Source organism: Neolamprologus multifasciatus, chromosome 15, assembly GCF_963576455.1.
Source record: "Neolamprologus multifasciatus chromosome 15, fNeoMul1.2, whole genome shotgun sequence".
In the NCBI taxonomy this organism is placed as follows: domain Eukaryota; kingdom Metazoa; phylum Chordata; class Actinopteri; order Cichliformes; family Cichlidae; genus Neolamprologus; species Neolamprologus multifasciatus.
In genome coordinates, this window is record NC_140453.1 from 3,726,194 (window position 1) to 3,750,757 (window position 24,564).

The 24,564-nt window shown below is 43.8% G+C and overlaps 1 protein-coding gene across 7 annotated transcripts in view; it reads right to left on the reverse strand.

Annotated features, from left to right (window-relative positions):
- runx2b (RUNX family transcription factor 2b) overlaps positions 1–24,564 on the reverse strand; it is a 132,554-nt gene that overhangs the window by 11,762 nt on the left and 96,228 nt on the right. For 5 of the 7 annotated variants that reach the window (XM_085134001.1, XM_085134003.1, XM_085134004.1 and 2 more), the window contains 3 exons: positions 10,802–11,064; positions 9,313–9,469; positions 6,275–6,379 (listed from right to left, as the gene is read on the reverse strand). In XM_085134001.1, coding sequence (XP_084990127.1) covers positions 6,275–6,379; positions 9,313–9,469; positions 10,802–11,064 — 525 coding nt within the window. Of the gene's footprint in view, positions 1–6,274; positions 6,380–9,312; positions 9,470–10,801; positions 16,332–24,564 lie in introns of those variants that run through there. The other 2 variants (XM_085134002.1, XM_085134005.1) reach the window with 2 other exon arrangements.

Consider the following 24,564-nt stretch of genomic DNA (forward strand, 5'->3'; position numbering starts at 1 on the left):
GCACTTAACATAACTGTCGCAGACCGCAGCTCCAGTACAGTTCAACAAGTCAAAAGAAGAAGCTGCAGGACACACCTTTGTTGGGAATTCAGATGTCAGCAATCAGGCAAATATTTGACACGCAGTAGGAGTATTTCAAGGATGTTTCTGCAAGTCACCTGACTCTCTGAATCAAGCCCACTTCTCTTTTATTTAGCTAATCGTAGTTTTCACTCTAAAACAGTGGTGGTTTCTGGCTTTATGAAAAGAAACTGAACTGATCTGGGTCATCCTTCAACACTCATATCTGGATAAAATTCTTTCCCTAGCAGCGACAGGGTCATATAGACCAGAGGGGGGAGGATCCTCCCATCCTCCCAGCTTAAATCTGTTGGAAACACTGAGAAGAGTTGGAAAATAAGTCTACAAGTGAGTCAGGTGTGAGTCTGCAATGAACTGATATTACTGCGTAATGCACAGCTGTGTGAAAAACTTGCTAGCACCGTTTGAAGTAATTGATAAGCAAAGAAGCATGCAATTTCAATGGACTGGACAATTTGAACTGATCCCAGATTACCATCATTACTCCTGGCTATAGCCTACGCCCGAGGCTGGAATCGACTGTCATTGCCTATCAAGAAGTGTATTTTTAGAACGCTGATCTGTTCATTTAAAGCTCCTCCTCCTCCTCGAACTTATCAAGTTTCAAGTGTCACCACAGAAACATCAGTGGGAAAATCTCCTACCTCAAGCCTGACTAAGTAAAATCTGAGGAAAATGCAGAGCAACAGAAAATCCTGAATAAATGGAATAATTTATATATTTGGTGTCACGTCGTGGCCTTTAAGCCCTTCAGTCTGGTTTATGATCACCGGGAGAGCCTGGATGAATGTATCACTGGGGCTGATTCAGACCCCCCACCTCTCCCCCAATACTCATGGAGCCTGGGTTGAATCAGCCCGTCTGTGTTTGTGTGTGTCAGTCATCTCACGGTGGAACAGTAAACTGGATGAATGAATACGCTGGTTCCATATTTCACTTTTTTATTTGGAGCTTTCACAGTGGCCATGTTGTTTTTGTGAGTGGTCAGAAACAATGAATTATTTCACGTTGCAATCTGAAGCTGGCAAAGCGTGGCTTAGCGGGTGACGGCCAGACACACGTCTACCATGGGGGTCTGGTATAAAGGGAGACGAGGTGGGGAGAAGAGAAAAAGAAGAGAATAAAAACAGAACTGAAGGGGGGAAAAGAGGGAAACGATGATGAGGTGAAAAAAGAGAGAGGAGAGAGGAGGTGTAGGAGACGAGGCAGTGAGCAAAGGAGTGAAGGAGAAAGAGGGAAAGGGGGAGCCAGGCTGTCGTGGAGCGCTGCCAGCCGTCTGTGTGGTCCATGCGTTCCAGCCCGGAGGAAGCTAGCCAGGCAAGGGAAGGGCACACACACACACGCGCACACAAAATTCCCAAAGGCGATACATTTATTGAATGCAAACACACTTTATACACATTTGTACAATACTGTACAAAGTTTAAAGAGCACCAGCGCGCGCGCACACACACACACACACACACACACACACACACACACACACACACACACAGTTTAGCTCATGTGTGGCTTTCAGACAGGCTCCTTCTGCACCTCTCTGCTCGCATTAACGTGTTTTGATTCAGAACAGGGGAGAACAAATCCATGTGAGATGTTTTTGTTGCATCTCGTGGCCAAACAAATCCAGACTGTCTCGTTATCTTTATATCTCCTTATGATTCACTTCTGCCTCCCTTTCTCGCTCTCCATTCTTCTGTTGTCTTCTTTGTCTCTCCCTCCCACTGGATTATTTTGTTCTTTAGACGCCTTGGCACATCTTCAAGGGACTTCATAAGACATTCAAGTGACTGGCCGCCTCTAGAAAAGCCTGAAGTATTTCTTTTCTTTCTTCCCTCTGCCCTTTTCTCCACCTTCCTACTCTGTTCATCGTTCATTTCATTGCCTTTTTTTCCCTCCTGATGTTTGGATGACTTTTATTTGTTCAGCTACTATTGTAAAAGCCGTTTCAAGTGTGGTTGTAGCCGATAGGTGAATCTTCTGAAATCCTCTTTAATTACTTGGATGATGAACAAAAGAACACTGCTTCAGTTACTGCTTAAGGCAGTAACTGAAAGGGTACAATAATCCAGACACGTAGAGGGCTTCATTCCTGAACATAACTCAAGGATATTAAATGGTATCTGTCTGACATCATTTGAATTTAACGGTTTAATGCAAATGGCACTTTAGCACTTACTGTACAAGCCCATGCAATGTCATTTGTAGGTGTGTAATATAAAAATGCTTGGAGGCATTTTTTTGTATCATTGTATCTAACAGTAGGCACTACATTTTGCGTATTAACCCAGCTGAGAGTGTGCCAAACAAGAACCAATCACAGAGAAGCTCACAGCACAGCAATATTGACACAAGCTGCCCACAGGAATCACAATAAGGTGATAAAGAAAAAAAAATGAAAAATGAAAGTGCAGCAAATCTGTGTCAAAGAGTGTCTGCGATCGCTTTATTTTCAGTTTTAATAAAGTGTCAGTTTATTTTATTACAAAATAGCAACTCTTTTGTTGGCTGTTATTTTCTCCGTGTTCTTTACTGTAAATTAAGTATCACTAATTCAGTTAGCTCCACAACAAAAGCTCACCAAGTAGTAACACTGCTAATTAAGTGACATGTTTTTGTTTCCCTATCAATCATGCACCACTCCTAATGCCAAAGTCCTGAGTCATCTTTTTCCAGCTAAACTGAAACGTAAGAGGTTTGAATGAAGATGATCCTGTCCAAGAGAAATAATCAAATTATATATCAGAGTAAGCAGCTTTTTATTCTGGATATTCCTAATCCAGACTTGTGAAAAAAATTATGGAAATTTTGCCGTGAGGAGTCCCCAGCTTTGGAATTCCTGGTTAGGAAAGCCAGCGTTGATTTTCCTGTTTTGGGTTTATTTATATATATATATATATATATATATATATATATATATTTTTAATTTATTTATTTTTTTTAAATTTATTTATTTATTTATTTATTTATTGTAAAAACGTTTTTTAAACTCATTTATTTCATAATATTATTGAAAATATGCACACAGTTTTCAGTCTTCAGTTTTACTCTGCAAAGCACCAAGTAGCTGCAAGTCAAGTTATTATCATCAAGTACATAGAGAAGCATAACTCCATATGGAAGTATTGTGCATCTAAGTGTGTGTGAGAGTGTGTGTTGCACGAGTTTGGCTTGGCAGACAGGTCTCCTGAACCACTAATATTGTCTGCAGGCTTGTAAGTACCATGGCTTCTTCACCAGACTTGTTAACACCCTGACCAAACCTGAACCAAAACACGACCCCGTCCCCATGCCCAGAACCCCCGAGACCATACGGCTTCAAACCCCATAGCGCAGAGACGGGCCTGACCGCTAACCTCCACTGCTGACACACAACATTCGCGCGCACACACCAAGTTATGAGAAATAACCACCGTGTTACGCCACAGCAAGACACAGTATGTGTAATGCCACAATGGTTTTTGTCACCCTCTGTGCTTGTCTGTCATCAATTAACTATAATGAGAATAGTGGGTTTGGACAGAAAGGCTTGTATATTGCGTTAATACGGCTCGGCTATTATCACTCAGGAAGTTTGTCTCAGCTGGCCACAGCCACCGTCAGGAGCAGCTGAAAGGAGACAGAACCACCTATAAAAGCATATTGGTTTAAACAACCACTCCCTGTCTATTAGCTCAAAATGACATTTAATGAGGCCTATTAGCTCTGCTCCAAATCAGCACTGTGGCTACACTAGACTAATGACACCAATAACACACATTCTGCAAACCATGTCATGTGGGGGCACGCCAGCAGACACAGGCGCTGCGAGAAACGCACGTGAGCAAACGGATACGCACATCTGCATGTGAGAGCACACACGGGCGCATGTATGCACACAGTCGATGAGTCGTCTGTGCGGTGGCAAACCACAGGTTAACCGAGAGCTGTCAAGCGATTAAGCACAATACGAGCCACAAAAACCAAGTTAGCCTGCCGCTAATGACACAGTGGCCAGAGGGACCTGACTAACCACTTACCATACACACACACACACACACACACACACGCACACTGTAAACCTCTGAGGAAAATTATACCACAGATCTTTATACTTGGGCCTCGCTGATTTTCGTCACCGACCACGCAATTAATTAACGAAGGCTCGGGTCCACAGTTCAGAGATGTGCGCCTTACTGAGTCACAGGGGTGGTCCTACTGATATTAGACAAATGACATCCCTCAGGAAGACTCATATGGCTACCATAAGGAGCATCAAACAAGTTAACACAAAATCTACTTCCTGAATGAGAGACCCACAACCAGGCAAGCAATTATACGGTTAGAAAAATAGTTAACACAAGCATAAAGAATATTTGGACATTTGAACTTTTATGCTGAAATCTTCTGCTATTGTCAAGTTATTTCCAGGAGGAAAACAAACAAAGTTTTCAAAAGTTTTCAAAGAGGAGGACCACAAAGGGCTAGTGTAAGTCAACTTTAAGATAGCCTACTGTTCCATCTCTGAGTGCAACCCTCCCTGGTGGGGCCTGGCTATACCACAGGCCTCCTAATTACCCACTCGTTTAACACAAAATAGAGCCGTAATGGCCAACAAAGCCCCCCCACACCCCCTCCCAGCGTCTCAATGAAGCGTTCACAGATAGAATCACAGTTTTGGAGACAGTCACTGCTCTCAGCTCAGAGTCTCGGTGCTGAAAACCTGGAGGAGGGGGAGGCTCTGCGAAGAGGGCACATGTGTGTTTTGCCACCCTCCGACCTCGACTTAATGACCCCTGAGAGGGAGACGTGTTCTGGCTGTAGTTTCTGGGTAAATTACACCACCACTGTAATTCTGACCACTTAGCAGCAAAGGAAAGAAGTTCAGGGGTTATGCATGATGACATAGTCTTTATTGCTTAAATTACTGTCCTGAGACTGAAGTTGGAACATGCAAACTCTACTTTTATGTTTTTTTACTCAGGCTAAATAGAAGAAAAAACAATGGCTGTGAGAGTGAAGTCTTGTGCCAGTATACTCTCACCTGATCAGGTCTCTAGCTTAAAGACTCGCTTCTCATGTGTTCAGGCTTCTGGACGCAAATCTAAGACGGCAGCTCTGCTGAGGCCGCGCCGAGCTTTTCTAAACAAATTCACTTCCGACTCCCATCTGCTCGCCACCAAATAACAGGACTTGTTTGAAAGTCATCTGGGGGGGGTGGGACAGCAGATGCACAGGAAATGCTTTTGATCAAACAAGATGGCTCGAGAGCGAGAACGGATGGTGGGGAAAAGTGGGCGTGAGCGCGAGTACATGTGCGTTTGAGGACAAGCATATGCCTTTGTTTCAGGGCGCATGTTGATGAGCGCTGAATGTCGAGTGCGTGAGGCATTTTTTGGCACCACAGGCAGGTTTCCTACAACGAGAGACTGATGGTGGTACTAATCCTAGTGTCTCCTGGCTCCTCTGTGTCTCTGTGTGTCCTGGTGCCATATGTGACAGGACAGGCGGGGCGAGTTGTTTGCGATGTGATATTGTTCATTGAGACGCCATGAGATGAGAATATGCTTTTTTTTTATGAATAGGGAGGAGGGTTGTGGAAACAGCTGCATGCCAGACCAGTTGGCACTGTTGGCTATAGTAAAGTTTTTTTTTCCCTCCTCAGTTGTTTTTATATGGCCCATTAAAATGAGCTGATGCTAGCACTCTGCTACCCCGCGTACCCTCTGAGGAATACGTTGCCTCACATTTTATTTCTCTTCTGTCTCTCAAAGTGTCACATGGGAGGCTAGACTGCTTTGTGAGAAGTCTTTAAGTGATTGCTAATTAACACAATTTAGAACCTTTTCCTGTAAACCTTTTCTTTTTGGTTAATTTCCTCGTTTTATTAGTGTCATCGTTTAAGCCGGACGTTCGACTCTGTGCCTCTAAAGGGCACTCCACTGAGTTTGCATATCAAGAATAGGTGAAGAACTATGTAAAAGTTGAGAAGTATTTTCCACAGTTAGCTCCCTGATATTATCATCATCACATATATGAGCTAGAATTTGATCCCACATAAAACGGTGGAGGTGGAGGATTTATTCGAATGAAAAAGTAGAATCCCATATTTGAAAGCTTGCAAATTGGCAAATTGAAAGAAGACTTAGGATGCTTCCTTGTGTGTGTGCACTTATTTCCATACTGTACTGCTTGTGCGTGCATTGGTACTCACTCCTGGGCTCACGAGGTCCGTCCACGGTGACCTTTATGGCTCGGTGGTAAGTGGCCACTTGTGGCGGGTTGGTGAATACTGTGATTGTCAGAGTGAAGCTCTTGCCTGTAGTGACATCAAGCAACATCAAATGACAATTGAGACAATGGCTAGTATTCATCTCTACAACATCCCCAAGTCACAAGTGTGGTTGTGATCACATAATAGCCAATACAAACTGGGGAAGAAACGACTTAGAGAGGATTAACAACAGACAACATTGGCTGTTTGAGAGGGTCTATTTAGGTCCTTTGGCAGAGTCTAAATGGAAGACTGACTGCAGGAGCCAGTATCGTGTTATCCAGAATTTCTAATGCTCTGTGAGTGGGCGAGAGGCATTTTAATAGTCACTTCCTTTCTCGATAATCCCCAGCAGTTGCTGCCTTGGGGTTGAGTGTTTGTCTGTGCAAGTGTATGCGTCCCTATGTGCATGGATGAGGAATGCTATGAATCAGAGTCCAACAGCCAAGTCAGCAGGAACAGTAATATCTGAGGTATGCAGACGCAATGAGTAACCATGGCTACACGTTGGAAACAGGAAGCCCCCTGTCTATTCATCCGTACACCTGTGTGTGCCATCCCCTCTTCCGTTCTAAGTGTAAACATGCTTTTCAAAGATCAGATAGCAGTCAGACAGAGGAGCAGATCCTAGATGCAACAGGCGTCCCTCATACCTGTTTCAAGGTGCATGTGGGTGTTCCCGACCGAGAACTAGGGGTGGGGGAAAAATGGATACTGTGTAGCATCGTGATATTTTGTTTGCTAATAATGTATCGATACAGGGACAGCAGAAATCGATATTTTGTTACAAAAAAGGTTTTTGTGCTCTGACTTCAGAGCATGTTGATCCTTTTTCTGAGCAAGAATCCTGACATTCCTTCACTGTCCAAATGTGTTTCACTTGTTTTTGGCAGCAATAAACATGACAGTTTACTTATTTTAATTTAAGACATGTTTTATTTTAATTAAGTTTAAAACTTTTTTATTTAATGTAAAATTATATTTTGTTTTAATTTACTTTCAAATTCTTCAGTTGCTGAAGGGGCTGCATAGTTTTCATAAACTGCATAGTTCAGAATAGCTATAATTGTACCAGATGGTTGATTCAGTTAAGTTGGACTAGACTGTAATACAAACCGTTCAGTTTGTCAACAATAAAACTGAAATGAGAGAAAGACTGAGTGTGAGACTTTGATATTAGAGAAAATGAATATTGATAAAGTTTACCTTCATGTACAGAATCTGAATATCGCAAAATATTTTAAAAATTGCAATAATATCGTATCGTGCGTTAAGTATTGTGATAATATCGTATCGTGGGATGTATGGTGATTCCCACCTCTACCAAGAACCCCAGAGGGTTGCTTCATCAATATCAGGTGTGGGATTTGGAAAGATTAGCTCTATGATTGCAATCAATTAATGACTTAAGTGGTTGTGAACAAGTTTCAACATAAAAATTGACCACGATTCATGGATAAACTGTAGAAAATAGCAACTAAAAGGAATTTCTAAATAACTGGAACACATAAACTAAAGCCAGCTGCAACTAGGGTTAAGAGTTGAAATCATTAGCTGACAGTAAGGATAAACAAATGATATTACTCAACACGGTGGATACTAAGGATGCACCGGTACATCACCAAAATACTGGTACGGACCTTTATTGACTTTGTTTTATTGTTACATATAAATAAAGTGACACATACTGATGATCTATGATACAGAGGGACATCTTGTGCATTGTGTTCCTGCTCCTGTCATCTCTTAATTGTGATCCTGTTCGTGCTTCCTGTCAAGGTAAGGCTGTACGCTATGACACTATTAATTTTAATGATGTTATCAGCGACATCCGAGACCTCTGAACTAGTCGTCCTGTGCATCTGTGCTATCATCATACAGAGGCACCATGTCAGCCCTGTAACCATCAATCCTTGTGCATCTTTGTTCTCTCTCTCTTATTCTCCCGTGCATGACTTTCAGCTATCTAACATCCTATCAGCTCACTTCGCTTGTACTTATCTGTCATTGCAGGGTATTCATTTCAGACACCTCGTAGTCTGATCTCCCCTGGCTCCTATGTCACTTCCTGTTACTAGATTCTTTGTTACAGCAAAAGGGACGCACGCAAGGTCTCTGTGGCAACAGGTCAAGCCCAAATGCCGCGTTGTCTCCTCTTAAAACTGTCACTCCTCGGCCCTCCTGACTGCTCTGCTCCCTCCCCTTTTTGACAGCTACAACAGAGACGGAAACCGGGAGGAAAAGTTGCTGGTGGAGCTGCTGACAGCACTTATCACCATCAACTTACGACAGGCGGCTGGTTTTCTGTGCGATTTGTACAAAAAATAAAATAGTTACAGAAAGCACGGCGAGTGCAAGAGCACATCAGGAGACCCAAACGCACATGATTTACCGACATGATAGTAAATGATGCAAATAGTCACTTTGGTGATGCCAAACATTTGAAGAATGCCATTGGACTTAATAGGCGCACTTCTCTGCCTGACAGCGTGAAGATATGCGCAGAGAGTGATCAGCCGTAGAGCTGCAGCACCACCCAACATGTTTATGAGTCTGAACTGAGCTGGGTCATATCAGGTGAAAAGGAAGAGAAAAAAAAAGGCTGTGAGTTTGATAAGTATTTCGTTATCAGATTCTCGCTTTTTAATGCGTCTGACGCTGGAGAGCTGCGCGTTTCTATCTTTGCAGTTTGTTTCTCAATCTAAAAATCGCAAGTACGAAAAAGCAACTCGTCTCTCGTCTGGATTAAAAGATAGAAAAACATATCGAGAAGTATCGTTTCAAGGGAAAGAAAGGGGGGGAGCAACACGCTTCACCACTCGGGCTTTGCGAGATGGGTGGTGGGATTTGAGTCTGGAGTCAGAGAGATCATTATGTGGTTGCCACGTAGTGAATGTGGCCACTAATCCACACCACTGAACCTAATAGCTACCACTGTGTTGTAGTGAAAGGAGCACAGAGAAAGTTCCAGGCCTCACCTCTGCCGCTGCGGCCCACAAAACGGAGGTCGTTGAAACGTGCTACTTGGTTCTTCATCACACCCGAGGCGTTCCGCAGCTCAGCGGAGTAGTTCTCATCGTTGCCCGCCATTACGGTGACAACGGTCCCATCAGGTATATCTCCCAGGGCTACCACCTGTTAGAAGCACAAAAGTTCTCCTTTCAAATTTTCAATCTGACGTAAGCTACATTATATTCCACGTCTCATGTGGGGGGGGAAGATTTTAGTTTAAATATCAGAAGCTGTGGGAAAACAAAAACATCTTGTTCTCAGTTTTGATTATTCAAAGCTTGTCTAGACTCATCACTTTACATCCTGCCATCCTCCTACAAATTAGGTTGATAAATGGATTTAATTTTAATGCCTCAAAGCAGCCTGATATCATGATGAATGTCCTCAGTCGAATCATGTAAAATGCAGTCTTTCAAAACAAATACGTCAAGGCCTCATGTTATCATTTAGATTCTTGGATGCAGATGAAAGAGGATAAGTAAGGCCACAGAAGTGGAATAATTACAGAGCTGTAGTTATAAGAACGGTTAAATAACACTTATATTTAAAAAGTGTCACATTTGATTTGGAGCCATGGCTGTAGCTACAAATTTCCACTTGAGAGTGTCTTTGATCTGCCGTTTAAATAATACCTGTCAAGTAATTAACAGAGGCTTTTCTTTGCAATATCATGCAAGCCAAAAACAAAGAGAAAAAAAGGGGAAAAAATGAGGCCAAATACACAAAAGCATTATTCTTTGGAGCATTAGAAATATATTTTTCTGATTCGGAGTATTAAAAGCTTGAGGAAAATGAAAATGTACAGACTAAATGTAGACAACATGCTGTAATGTTTATTAAATAATTTTCACATTTGATGCAAAATGTCAAAAAGAGAAATATCCAATACAATCAAGTCTTTGTTGCTTATTTCACTGGATGGGAAGTTGCTTTAAAAGGCTTTTATATTGTATTAAACTAATTCACAACATTTTCTGATTCTCGGAAATAAATATAATGATTTATTTTCAACGCAAGATGAAAACAATATGCACATGTGGCTCCTTTCTTCCAGACGCTGACTCATTTTCCTACAATTAAACCCGTCAGACTATTGCCCTTAAACTTCAATAATATTATTTTTTATGCATTTCCTGACTATAATTTATTTTTAATGTCACAGTAATAACTTCCGGATTCTGAATGTTTACATTAATAACCATTAAGGCTTGGAAACTCAAAGAAAAAGCTTAAGAGATAAAGAGGTAAATAATCGAGTGAGAGAAGGTTTTTAAAAATCTGAACTTCTCGTCATCTAACGTTGTTAAAATGTCTTCAGAGAAAGATGACGCGTTTATTGTTGTTCAAAATCAGCTTTGGGCTTCATTTAGTAGTTTTTTTCTTGCAGTGAACGCCATGGTAGCCATCAAAAGTCGCTTTATTCGTTCAGCAGCGCAGCGCTGATTCGGGACTCACCTTAAAAGCGACGGGTAGAGTCTTGTTGCACCGCCAGTGGGAGGGCAGGACCGAGCAGAGAAAGTTGGGGCTGTCGGTCCTCACTAGCTCGGCCGGGTGGTCCGCGATGATCTCGGCCATACTGCGGTTTTCGTGGGGGCGCAGTCTTGGCACCGCAGCCGCTGCGTCCGGCTGCCCGGCTGGAGAGCTCACATCGTTCATCTTTCCTGGGACCGGCTGGAGGCTACTGGACGGCGGACTGAACCTCCGACTGGCGCTGGGATCTACGGGAATTCGCATCACAACAGCGTGGATTATCAGAAAAGGCACCAAAGGCTCTCCGGCTGCTCTCTTTCTTTCTCTCTCTCACACAGGGAGAAACTCAGGAGCGTGCGCCGCTGCTCGCTGAACCTCAGCGCGCCTGCCAATGGAAATTGGGACTCGAGTGAGCGCACACCGCGTTTCAAAACCCTCTCCACTACAAACTTTAGTGGTCGCCTTCAAACGACATAAAATAGACTTCTCCAGCAAGAAAAACAACCCTTAAAAAAGTTGATGATGCTTTAAATGACAAGTTCTTTTTTTTCTTTCTTTCTTTTTCAAACTCCTCGGTGGAAGAGTCCATGTGCCATAACGCTGGCGTAGTTGCTCATGTGCGGATATAAATAACATCAAATAAATGTCCGAGCTCGTAATAGGCTATACAATTACAAAAAAAGCACGTCTAAAATGGAACAGCAGACCCAGATGCTCAAAAAAAGAAAAGTTTTTTGTCTGTCTCCCTTTAGTGAAAAGTCAAAGCGCAGCTCCAGGTGCGTCATTGAAGTCTTTGTGCCAAACTGAAAGGCTTTCTGAAAGTCCGCAGGCTATGTACACACAAAAAACCTTTCAAAGTCAAAGGGATAAGCTTTAACAATACTTTACAGGGCTATTTACAATCCCGCGACGCCTGCAAATTCAACATATTTTTCTGTTAAGTCTTCCGGCCGTGCCGCTGATTTTGTGTAGGGTTTAAAAAAAAGGTTTAAAGACGTTTGAAGAGAAAAAAAAACTATCGCCGGTGAGATGAAGGAGGCGGAAAAACGAATCCCGGTTTTGTAGCCGTAAATGCGGTTAGTGTTTGGAGGCCGGGGTTTCCCGTGCTCAGGCTTTTTGTGGTTTATATAGCTCGAGCGCCCAGCAATTATTGCGCTGATGCGACTCCAACACGTGGTGTCTGGAGTCAGATGCATTCCCTCCGCCATAATCTATCACGCCTATATAGACTGCCGGACAGATCTCCCTGTAAATGGCCATAACTTCATGAAAGACACGTGGAGCTGCGTTTCACGCCTGTCTCTTACCCACATTTCAAAGTTTGCTCACAGCCTGTACCGTACGTACCGACATGTTACCACTCCCCTGGACCATCAGCGCGCTCCTAACAGCGGAGGTGCTCATTTTCAGTCAGCAACGCGCACATCAGTCCATCAGACCGTGTAGTGTTACCGCCGTATCCTGACCGTAAACGGCTCACAGACGCGTTCAGAGAGAGCCGAGCCGCGGCGAGAAGCGAGTTACACTCCATAAGGTATAGGAGTGAGTGAGTCACCGGAGAGCGGTGAGTCAGGTAGAGGCGCAGGGGTAGAGTTTCACTCGGTCACAGGGGAGAGCTGTTGTGCAGGTGTACAGGTATTCTACTTTACAGGGGCTTTAATTTATGTTTATCCATCCACGTGGCCGCCCTGTGAACCGACTGCGCGTTTGGGAAAGGCATTTATGGAAAATCCAACTTCAACAGTTTCTGTGCCTCATACAACTTGTTAAATCTATTACACGGTCGTTTTATTACACATAGACCGAAAACAAACGATCTATCTATATAAGCAGCACCCAAACGAGACTCCTTGCGTAATTACGCACAACTTAAAATGTATTTGCATATTTCAAAACGAGATCACATACAGAGTAGTCCATTTAACGCAGCTTTTATTTCCTACTTTGACACACTTACTGTACTTTACTACAACACTACATTATTTAACCCGTTTTCTTATTTAATTGCAGAATGTGTGAGACACAAAAACGCCGAACGGCTGTGAATTTAGCCAACAGTGTATCAAATTGTAAAAACCAGCTCAATCTCAGCCAACAGCAAAACACTGCTTACACATGTATGCATCCTTAAAGATAACCCGGTAATTTACAACAGAGGAACACTCACAGGAGCCACTTTTCAGCTTTAGAAATGCTGAAACCTTCAGTTGATTTTTCGGCACTTGCGGTTTTTATTTTCGCAGCTGCTGTTTACATTTAAACTCAGAAAACGAATGAAAATAATTCGCAAGAATATTTAACACAACAAAAATAGTAGATCTGCAACTCGTGACATAAAAATCATGCATTTTTATTAAATTTATTTTTTTAAAAGCAAAAGTGCTACATACATCCTTACACCACACCAAAACAGAACAAATTAAAAAATAAAAATAAAATCACACTTTAACTTTTATGGCTGACATACTCTTTATGCCTGCTGCACTGAAAACAGTGAGAGGGCCTACTTAGCTTGTCCCTCTTGTGTCTACTGTAGAGGGCATCATTTACCCTCTGTGAGCCTCTATATCTCAGCCGGCACTCATCACCCACCCCACCCCACCCTCAGCCCTGATTACCCATCGGTCTCCCAATGAGACTTTTCTGGATGCCACATCACACATCAGCATGTGTACTGCCACTCTGTGTTCCATTTCCATTGCTCCCAAACAGGCTTTTATTGCACTGAGTCTTTAAGACAAAGAGCTTTGATACTCCAGGCCTGTTTCAAAATAAATGGGACAAGTGGGAGGCACAGCTGTTGGGTTATTTGGATCCAGTCAGAGCCTTTGTAGCTTGTTTTTATGTTGTAAAGTTAGATGCAGTTTTATATACTTTACTAAAGATTGCAGTGCTGTAAGAGAAATAATGTAATTCACCATACACTACAGCCCGAGCGCTTGAAATAAGTCAAGTTCTTAAGTTTCACAAGCAAGTATGTGTGCACATATACATGTCTATTAAGTTGTGTGTGAGTGTGAGGATGTGGGAGGAATATATATATAATGTCTGAAAGCACTGACACGCATCTGGCACCTCGTCATGTGGACGGAGGAGGGGGGGGGGGGAGTGATTGAGTTACGCTTCCCTTCCGTGTGCCCCAAACACCAGAAATATGGTTCACATTGTCCAACATTCTCAAAGATCATCTAACAATTCATGGATGGATAAATGTGAATAGTAGTAATTAAATCTGTAATAGTGATAAACATGGACTTGCAGGAACCATGGAGCTGGTTATTCCAACAGAGTTAAGTTTCAGCTCTGATAATATCGCTTTTTTATCGTTGAGTAAATGTAGAGTAATGGGGAAAACACCCTTAATGTTGTAGTGGAATCTAGTTTAGGAAATTTAAAGGAGGCGGGGGCAATTTCATGCCATCAGCCAAATCAGCCTTATTACTTTAAATCCTGACTTAAATTTGAAGTGGAACTGTCAACGTGCACGTTCTGTGAATAAAAGAGCCTTTAATGAGAACATTACACAAACTCACCAACTTTTCTAAGTCAAACTAATCACGCCTAAATTTAGATTTGCTGCACTCTGTTATTGTCCCATCAGAGGCAACGTAATTTTCCCGGCCCAACCCCAGGGCCCCAAACAGCCTCCCCCCCCCCCTCCCTACCTAGCCGTGCTTTAAACTCTGACAAGCTCAGCTCATCAAAGAGTGTTTGTCCCATCTGACTCCGCTTTGCTTCTCCGCTGCACATCCAGCATCTGTCTTCCAGCTCCCTACAGGATACGGTCCACACTCGTACAGCGCGAGGGCTTTTTACCGTCTGGCTCTCTGTCATTCAGAGGTATTGGGCAAACTGCACAAGTTTAAAACGTTTGATGTTCCAGAGATGTGACGGAAAGAAGGCGTTAATGTGCCAGAATAATCCGTTCAATAAAATGCCTACCAAAATAACATTTTAGGAACCCGACAACTTTTGATTAAATGCGAATGCTGGAAGGTTTCGGGCAGAATTTGGCCTTTTAAGGATACTCCGCTGATCCTCCTCAGCATAAACTGATTTCATATGATGTAGTAATGAATCTAGCATAAAGCCGTTTAGCTTTTCAGTGGTTCTGCTGCTTGCCTGGTGCACAGCTGGATCGTCTCTCTCAGCTCTGGTATTATTCATCTACTGTGTTACACTGGCTTGGAGTCGCTGCACAGTAGGAGAAGTCACTAACAGCGAGGAACCACAGTATAGCACATCGAGCAGGATGTGCGTTTTTATGATTTATGGTAATATTGTATTTCGGCAGCTCAGTTTCAATTATTTGTTTTCAATAAAAATCAAACTTAGCTGACATTCTCTTGACTAATTTTCCTGTCGAGATATCAAGCGAGCAATAAAAGTTTCTGTTCTCGTTCCCACTTGGAATGACAAAGAGTGTGTGAACCGCTAATATGTGCGCACATCCACCGCCTGTAATGTTGTCAGCAAACGAACTGCGCGAAAGCTTCTGTGACCTTCACATCTCCCTCGCTGTTCGACATTCAAAGGGACGCATTCAGACGCGTCCTTACGAGGCGCGCGTATCCTCGCTGTGAACAACACCTCATTAAGGAAGATGACAAGACACAGGGCTCAGTGTTTCAGCTAGAAATGTGTGTAAACTTTCCAGCTTAAGCAGGAAACAACCAACTATGAAAATACGCTCACTTTTAGCTTTCTTAGAAAAATAATTTGTAACATTACGGTCATATAGCCTCACTCTTTCGCTTCTTCATAAGCATATACTGTACTCTCATCCAAGAGGAAAAGCACAGCCACTTAAGACTTGGGATTAAGACTCCATTTCACAGTGCTGCATTTTTCAAGACACTTAATTATAGCCTTCTAGAGGAGCGCAGTGACGAGGCCCAGGCTTTTTCAGCTCTAACGGGATGTTTCCATGTTTGGCAGGCCACCAGCCAAATGGTCTGCCAGCAAGCCAATCAGAGAGCCCACCAGGCTCTGCAACAAAGCAGCCAGAGATCCAGCGCACGATCCAATCGACCGAACCGACCCGGAGAACAGGCATGTAGCTGCAGAACCAACGAAACTAGTGGGCCGGTTAGTTAGCCAGCAGAGGAGGATGACGACGGACAGAAACTTTGTTCCTCGTGACCTCATCGACACGACCTCAGCGACTCACATCCCAGCGCTGATCCCAGATCATAGCTAAGCCCTTAATGACTGTTTGCGATCGAGGCCGTGACATCACTGTAAACTGTTAGGACGAGGACAGCACGTACTGTGGTGTGTGAGTGTGTGTTTGTGCGTGTCTCTACGCAACAGAGAGCAAACCCAAAATACATTAAACTCTGAGAAAGCCGGACCGGCGACTGCGCCCTCGAAGTTTTATGCATACATGTGCTTCGCTGAGGGGTACAGAAAGTTGTGATATTTTTGCTCAGTTTTTGAAATGGCACGGAGCAGCGTGGAAAGAGATGGAGACACGGAGGGGGCGGCTGCTCGCTGCTTGTGGCAGGAGGGTAAAGAGGGAGGGAGGGTGGGAGGGGTATCAAGACAATTTCCTCTCTGCTCTTATTGCTCTGACTGTCTGCCGCCTACTGCCTTCACGGAGGTCCCTAATTGAGATCACTTGTACTTAAAAATAGGAACAAAAAAGGAACTTCTGTGGGCTGGAAGATGGAGAGGAGAAAATAAAGCAGCAATATGTGACGAAGGCTGCCATTAAAGAGTCCCAATGATAGATCTGAGTGGGGCGCAGAGCTGAGAACTCTTTCTGCGTCTGCCAGGGAACCTTCAGATGTTGACGTGTCACACACCACCTGCTGTCACTTCGCTTAAACCGTGCATGTGGAAGAGTGCATGTGTGTGGGTGGGTGTTTGGCTCTTTGATGGGGTAGGGTGACAGTGCCTGCGGCTGAAGCCAAAAACATGCCAAAAAGGGGTACTTTAGTTTTTCCACTTTTACATGCAAGTGTTTGTAGGCATTTCACAGTTTGTCTTTACATTGCAAAAGAACTCTCAAAGCCATCAAGCGTATCTGTACAACTCCTCACCACGCAGCTTGTGTATCATTAGCTATGCTATTATTAGTCTTTCACTTTAATTCAGCCGTTTCACCAATCAAACTCTAGCTGGAGCAGCTTTTCCCAGACTTGGTCCCAGAATGTCCTTAAAGCTGTGCTGGTTTCCCCTTTAAACCGTCTATCACTCAATCAGGTCTGATCCTGCTATTAATCAAACAATGAGCCCCTCTCCTTGGAGACCAGTTTGACGGATTGGCTTGAAGGCAACGCAGCGTATCCAGGAGGGGTACTGGACCACTGCTGGGAACAGGAACCCTGTAAAGAGCGTTTTTCTTGGACCGGGACCTTCTGTAGGTGCTAAAGACAATACAGACACTCGGGCTAGGCCAACATTCCACTTTACACTTTTCCCTTCCTCTGTGTATTTCACTGGTCTACTTCCCCTCTGCAAACTAGCCGGCTAGTATCAAAATATTTATAGTACATCTGCAAGACATGCTGTTCTCATGTATCCAGGCCGTTTAGCCCTGTGTTCATTATGCGAGGTAAAACTAATACCAGATTTACAGGGGGAGATTTCTCTCTGTTCTCCCCGTCCGTGTAGCACGATTGAGGATGATTTATGTGAGGTATGGACGCACAGGCGAGATAGATAGAGTGACTACATGGCGGCCCAGACTAGCACTCGCAGGGGGGGTATTGGCTATCACTTGCCCATTTCCACCCTTTCAGCTGAGTGTAGAGGAAGGTAAGGATGGAAAGGCAGTGGCTGGAAACAGGGGAGGAAAAGGAAGGAGACAGGAGGATGTATGCATGGATGTATATACACAGAGGTGGGGTGGAGGAATGTCCAAGGGAACTGGGTCCAAATTGAGGTACGGGGGTGTAGAAGAGGTCCAGATGGAGGGGGGGAAAATTCTGTCATGGATGCTCAATTGCACACAGACATAAACATCGAGCCATAGATCGAGCAAGCCCACGCCTGGATATGTCCCATATACATTTCTTGTTTGGGAGCTTTAGAATTTGTATTAAATATACCGTTTATTTTTTTTGGCTGTCATGGATGGACTTTTACAGCTCGTGTAGAAAAGCTTAGGACGAAGTTCTGGCATCAATTCGCTTCCTCGTTTTTGGGAGATAATCAACATCGAAACTGTCAGTCGAGCGAATATGTCCAGTGCCGAGACAATAGCCAATCAGATAAAGAGAAAATGAAAACAGCAGTAATGGGCAGGCAGCGCGAGCAAGTCGGTGTGCGTCGAGAGTGTTTGGATCGTGCTTTTTTTTCCTGATCTCTTCCTGATCGCAGTCCAGCTCGGAGCAGCTCCAAAACACTGAGTCTGAACTCCACAACCTGGAGCAGCACACACCAGTTTAAATTCCAAACCATTCACATGTCAAAATGGCCCCGGGACGCCTCGGCTTTTGACGTGTAGGATGAGATGTTGCTAAATGATTTAAAGAGTTAAGTTGAGTCTGTCACGGCTGATGCAGCTCACTCAGAGATTGGCTTTTGCCTAAAACCTTAGCCTGTAATTACACCGAGACTATTAGGCTACTGGTCAGAAATGAGTCACAGAGAGGTGGGGGCGCGGAGAAAAAGAGCCGGGTGGATGGAGTTCACTTTCATAGCTTCCAGCCTGAGATGTCCTTAGACAAAATCAATTCCAGTCATCTTCGGAAAAAAGGGTTCAGCGAAAGAAAGCATCATCAAAGCAAAGGGAAATTTACCAGAAGATAAACGACTATTGTCTGATTATTCGACCTGTGACCCTGGATTTTCCACATACACTCAGAAACGTTGCCTGTTATTCCAGGACGAGGACTTCTCTTCCCCAAGCTGAGATGACGCCAGCCTCATAGAGCCTAACTCGAGTCCTAAACAGACTGCTGGGTCCCACAGGGAGCATCAATCACATTGTGAAACACTGTCCTTCAAACACAATCTATTCTGTGGTGTTGCATTATGGCAAAGCTGAGAATGTGAACGTCACACGCTTATAAAAAAATCTCTCTCTGGCAACGGGGCTGCTGGGATGTGGTTTCGAACTGACAATTAAATTGTCCGCTCGGAATACGCTGTCACTCTGGAAACACGAGATTTACTGCGAATAATTTTGAGAGAACTGATCAGCTTAAATATTTGAATCGGATTTTATGGCGCCATAGATCACCCTGATACACTCTCGCATCCTCAAGAGGCTTAAAACTGTCCCCAGTAGTTGCAGAACTCATTTACAGGCAATTAAAGAAGCTCCTCTCACTCATACGTTTTATGGAAGCCACACAAATTAAACCCTGTTTTTGCACTGCTCCTACTAAGAAGGCAAACATATACATTCACATCTATCTACAAAACACAGGCCCTTATCATAAGGCTCCTCGAAGCATACTTCAGGTTACACAAACTTGCAGAAGGAAAGAAAAGCTTACAATCATAAAAGTGATACACAGGGTTAGAAGCTGTAAACATTAAGCCTGTGTTTACATTGCAAGGGATTCTTTTTCATCAGTAATAGCCTCACACTGTGAGCCTGATGATTGGGTAATATTTATTATGAGCCCTTAGGGTGTGCTTCCCTTTCAGCCTCTCTTATGTCTATAAAACCTTTTACCCTTAGCTCAACTGTAGCACAGACAAGCTCCCATTAGAACCTGATTGTATACGGGCTTTAAAGTGTGCTTCTATAATGCCTTTAGTGTGCATAGGTCATGTGCACATGTGTGCGTACCTTATGCGTGCATGTGTGCAGCAGTAAACGGGCTGGCTCGGAGACTCTGGTTAACCAGACTATAATTTGGAGGCCCAGTGAAGACTCCCAGCAGCCTCGCACTGTTTGTTTACCAGAGAGACCAACTCTACTGTTTCTGCTGCATCTGCAGGGTCCTGCAGGAAAAGGGCGTATCTGTCTGGTGGTGTGTGCATAAAAAAGTGCGGAGGTGTAATTCTGTGCGTAATGAAGAATTCATGAGAAAGTGACAAGAATAGGTCCGTGAACAGGTCGTGTGTGAGCGTTAGAAATGCTATCTGAATGATCAGTTTCCTCAAAATTCCCACTGTGCTTATTTTTCAAACAGGGCCCCGACTAAGCTGAAGAACTTTCGACAACCCTCCCTGTCCTTTCTTCCTCATGCATCTTCAAGCTACAGTAAATCAATGCAAGAATATACATTCACTACTCCACCTATTCTGAAACGGCAGCTTTGTCATGAATAAGAAAACAAAAAAAGAGCCAAACTTTGCTAAAAAAGCACCCTTGCATTAAAAAGGGTTTGTCAGCAAAAAATGACTGCTATTTTTGTTTGTGCTGAGGGTAATTCTCCTGAGACTAAACTGCTCGCTTTGTGTCCCATTTGGGCTTCTTTCACCCCCACCAACCCTCCTCCAAAGCAGGAATAAAAAGAAAACAATGCAATTCAAAAGACCGGAGCTCCCAGCCTGTCATTTAGCTGCAACTTTGAATTGTCTTTGCTCTCTGTGCGAGCTGTTTTCTTTCACACGCATGCACACGCACGCACACACACGCTGAGTTGTTGCAGCATCCTAAAATTTCATCATGAGAGAGGAAGAAAGACCGAGGAGAGCAACTTTCAAAATATCACTCTAATAAAATATTCCAGCTCCTCTGGGATCCTCCTTTGCTCGTTCAGCATCAGGAGAAGTGAAGTGGAAAAAGGCCTGTTATTGGTCTGTTTCCTTTGGGGAAAGACACCAAACGGGCTGAACAGAGCAACAGCTGAAGGAAAACTTTTAACTGCGACAACAAAATGAACTACAGACGACTGTAAGGGAGCAGCTGTCTGGGTGAGTGACGGGATTCGAGCCTGCTCCGGTGAGGATCAGACACCATGTATGTATATAGGCTTTGATCAGACGCCGCTGCTTGTCAGGGCGCCGTGATCGGATTGAATGTGTGTAAACTGGAACAGCTCAGGGATCAACGTAAACACAGCAGCTATGTTCTCAAAAAGATGTCACAGGAAAGTCCTTTGAAACAACCTGAAATGTAACGTAGGGGATTTCTGCACTGCTGCTCCAGCAGAAATTGTTCCAAACTTTCCCACCTTTGCTTTTTTTCCACAAGCAAGAGTCACGCAGACTTTAGAAAGTCTGAGAAACTATTAGACAGAAAACCTGAGGAGTTCCACTTTATCATTTTTAGCATTTATGAGACAAAGATTAAAATGTAATAAGTGATCATACACTTATGATATATGATTATGAGATCCTGCACTTAGTAATAAATATCATTAGACAGAGACTTGGATCTGAGACTTAATTTATTTCTCTTATCTCTTACTTCTAAATACAACTGAGCTGAAGTGCAGCTGAACACACCATATACTTGATATGATTTTGGTTTGGACCTTTAAATCATTTAATTATTTATAAATCAAATATATACACACCGCGTACTTATACACAGGTCATCGCTGTTCCAAGGGGAAAACTGGTAATTGTGGACAAAAAAATGTCACTTTTTGTCACTTGTAACCAGAACAAAAATGAAACAATTTGCAATCTCGATCTCATGCACAAAACAGTGAGTTTCTAGCAACAGCCACCTGGTAACTTCGATTTCGAACGCCACGCTCGCTGCTTCCTTGTGCAAGTTCGTGTACTGATGTAACTAAACGCTGTGGAAACTCTTTGAAAACTGGTTCGTTTAACGGAGGTGGAACCCGTGGGTTTTAACTTGGTAATCAGCAAAGATTAGCAGAATGCAAAAAGAAAATATGGACAAAATTCAGTATTGTAACGTCTTAATCAGACATTAAACTGACTTTAAATGTAAATGTATTTACAAAAACTTTAGGACACTCTCGTGAGCGCCCTCTAATTACGGTCACTTTCTGCATAACGGCGCTGACGCTCCATGAGTACTGAAAGCAATCTGTTGCGATGCGGCGACCAAAGAACATCGAAAGTGAAGCGACTGGGCGAAAAACCCCCGCAGGTGCTGGAAGGTGGGCAGGACCCAAGCTAAACCTTTCTCAACTTCCAGGTGACTACCAGTAAAAGTGAAGAATACCATTGAATAACTGGTAGTATATGCATCAAACGGTCACCTAGGCAACTGCCGCCTGCAATGTCCACGAGCGACCAGTCATCAGTTTCAAAGCGATGTGTGACAAGCAAATTGCTTCCAATGTGCACGCAGATTAACAGGAAGTGAGCAGGTACTTCATAGGTTGACTTAGGTGTAAGTATATTATCTATACTCACTCCTAATAAATCCTAGCAGCGGGGGGGGGGGTGGGGGAGCTAAGGAGTATTTTTTTCCCTCTTTCTCTCTGGAGGCCACTTTACAAATGAGAGCTACCTTTTTCTAGCTTCCCTCGTCTCCCCCCAGAGACTTGTCAATATCAGCTACACACACTACTCGAAGTTCAAAGGCTTGCAGCCCACTGCGCACACCTACACACACTCTCCGGGCCTCCTTTTGTGTCTCGGGGGGATATTTAATTTCAGTGTCTCTGCACACATCTGAATAAGTCTCCATGCCAGCTTGTGTGTGCCACAGGTGGTACGGTGCTGGTGACTCTGATTACTGTGGTGACCAAAGCATCGCCGCCCATCACGTTTGTCATCAACCTTTTCCTGAAAGCGTGGGTGGGAGGGGAAGGATAAAGGGACGACTTAAGGAGAAGCAGAAGGAGGAAGGGATGAAGGCAGGCGAGGAAGGTAAATGATGGTAAATAGCCGCCCCCACGGTGCCATATGGGAGGTGGTTTGGACGAGTCAGTTTTGTACTTGCCTCGAGTGCAAACTGATCCTTCCTTTTGTATCATATCCCAGTCTCACTTACTCTTTTTCTTCCTCCGAATGTCTTCTTCTTTCTCTCTAATTTTCTCACTTTTTGCGCCCTTCTGAAACACGAAAGAGTAAACATTTGACCCCTCTCCACGCACAGGCACCGAGAGTTGTCAGGCCACCTTAAAAGCCTCGCGTGGGCGTCGCCGAGTGGGTGGGCTCTCTGATTTTCAGGTGTATTTGATCTGTTGTATTCACACCTCAGCACTGGCAGAGGGGGCCCACTGTGTGGGCAGGTAATTTGAGCAAATTAGGAGATGGGGCCTGTGCACTATTAATGACACCCTTCTACCCTCCAATGCACGTCCGTCTATTGTTCCCTCCTCTGCACACCTTTCTTTTCTTCCGCTCCGAGTCCCCCGGTCCCATCTGCGCCTCCAGCTCAACGCCCACCCTCAGTCCCTCTAAAGTCCCACTGTGTGGAATGCACACACACGGTGCACATGGGGGCGGCAGAAGGGGGGGGATTGGTTCCAGGTGCCAGTTTGAGCGAGAGCATTAATCAAGCAGACAGATCCTCCTGTCACACACACCTTTAATGTGCACGCACAATAGAAACTACAAAACCCACCTGTCATTATTCAGCGACTTTGCTACATGCCAAACGTCTGTTTAAGTTACCAAATTTGCCCCTAAATGTTTTTATAAGAGTGCTATGCGATAAAAGGAAAATACTTGGTGCTGATACAGATGTCTGGACACGTTGTAACAAGGTGCTCCACTGATGTCAGCTCAGCCCTCTTTGATGCTCCTTTGCTCATCTTCTCCTCAAAAACTGAGCACAATCCAGACTGTCTGTGTTGACACTCCTACGCGTTAGAGGTTACACCAACTAAATAATCAGAATTGCTTCAGTGCATTAGTGCTGGAAAGTAAGGTTATATATTTAGGAGTCTGGCCTGAGTCGGAGGGGATACCGCATTCCTTTAAGATTAAACTAACAAGCCGAAAAACCTGCCCTTTTCTCCGAAGAACAGGTAAGGCCTTGTGTAGACGCCGTGGCCACGCTCTCACTCACATCGTTACACGCTGAACCCAAACATCCAGGAGGCTCAACACTCCATATTTCCCCGTTATAGAAACACGGGAGCGTGGAAGCGAGGCCGCCTCGGCCTATTTGAAGGCGGGCAACGGGGGAAACGCTGCTATTCAGCCTTTCCTGTGGTTTGCCGTATCAGCTCCGCTTTAAGCCATCTTCTGACTTAAACAACTAAAATAAAACATAAATGCCAAGAAGAAGAAAAAAAATGGAGGATGTGAAAAGAAAGAGCAGACTGCTTTATAATACTGGTGTTACGTTTCATTAGGGTGAAGCCGTTCCAAGATAGACCAATTTTTCAAAGTGTTAGGTAGTTACTTCCTCTCTGAGGGCTTATATCGGATAACGGTAATTCACCCAGCTTGATGCTATTGAAATGGATGAGTGGCTGCAGGATCTTGTTAAGTGTGAAAATAGCACAGCGATGCTTTAAAAGCTTCACTGGTTAACGCAATGGCATTAAGCTACCCGGTAATTATGGTGCATTCAAAAATCAGAGCTATGTGCAGAATGAGTTTGCAACGCTATCCAAAAATACGCACCAATTTGGCTCTCATCTCGCCAAAACACCAACGGGATATTGAACATTTGCACTGATTTAAAGCAAGCGAGGCGTTAGCACTTTTTTTTTTTAAGCAAGCGTTCAAGTGTTTAATAAACAGGCTTTATTGGCCCTTTAAGGAGATTGTTTTTGAGTCTAATGTCAACGCTTTGAATAGGCAGAACCCTACGATAAGCACTCAGCTGGCAGGTTACCTTATCATAATAGTGTAATTAGCCCCAGAGTGACTGAATATTAGGACAGAACATGTGATAATATACAGTGCACTGTGAGTATTTACACTGAGTTCTACATTTGTTGTTGCAGTCTGCATAT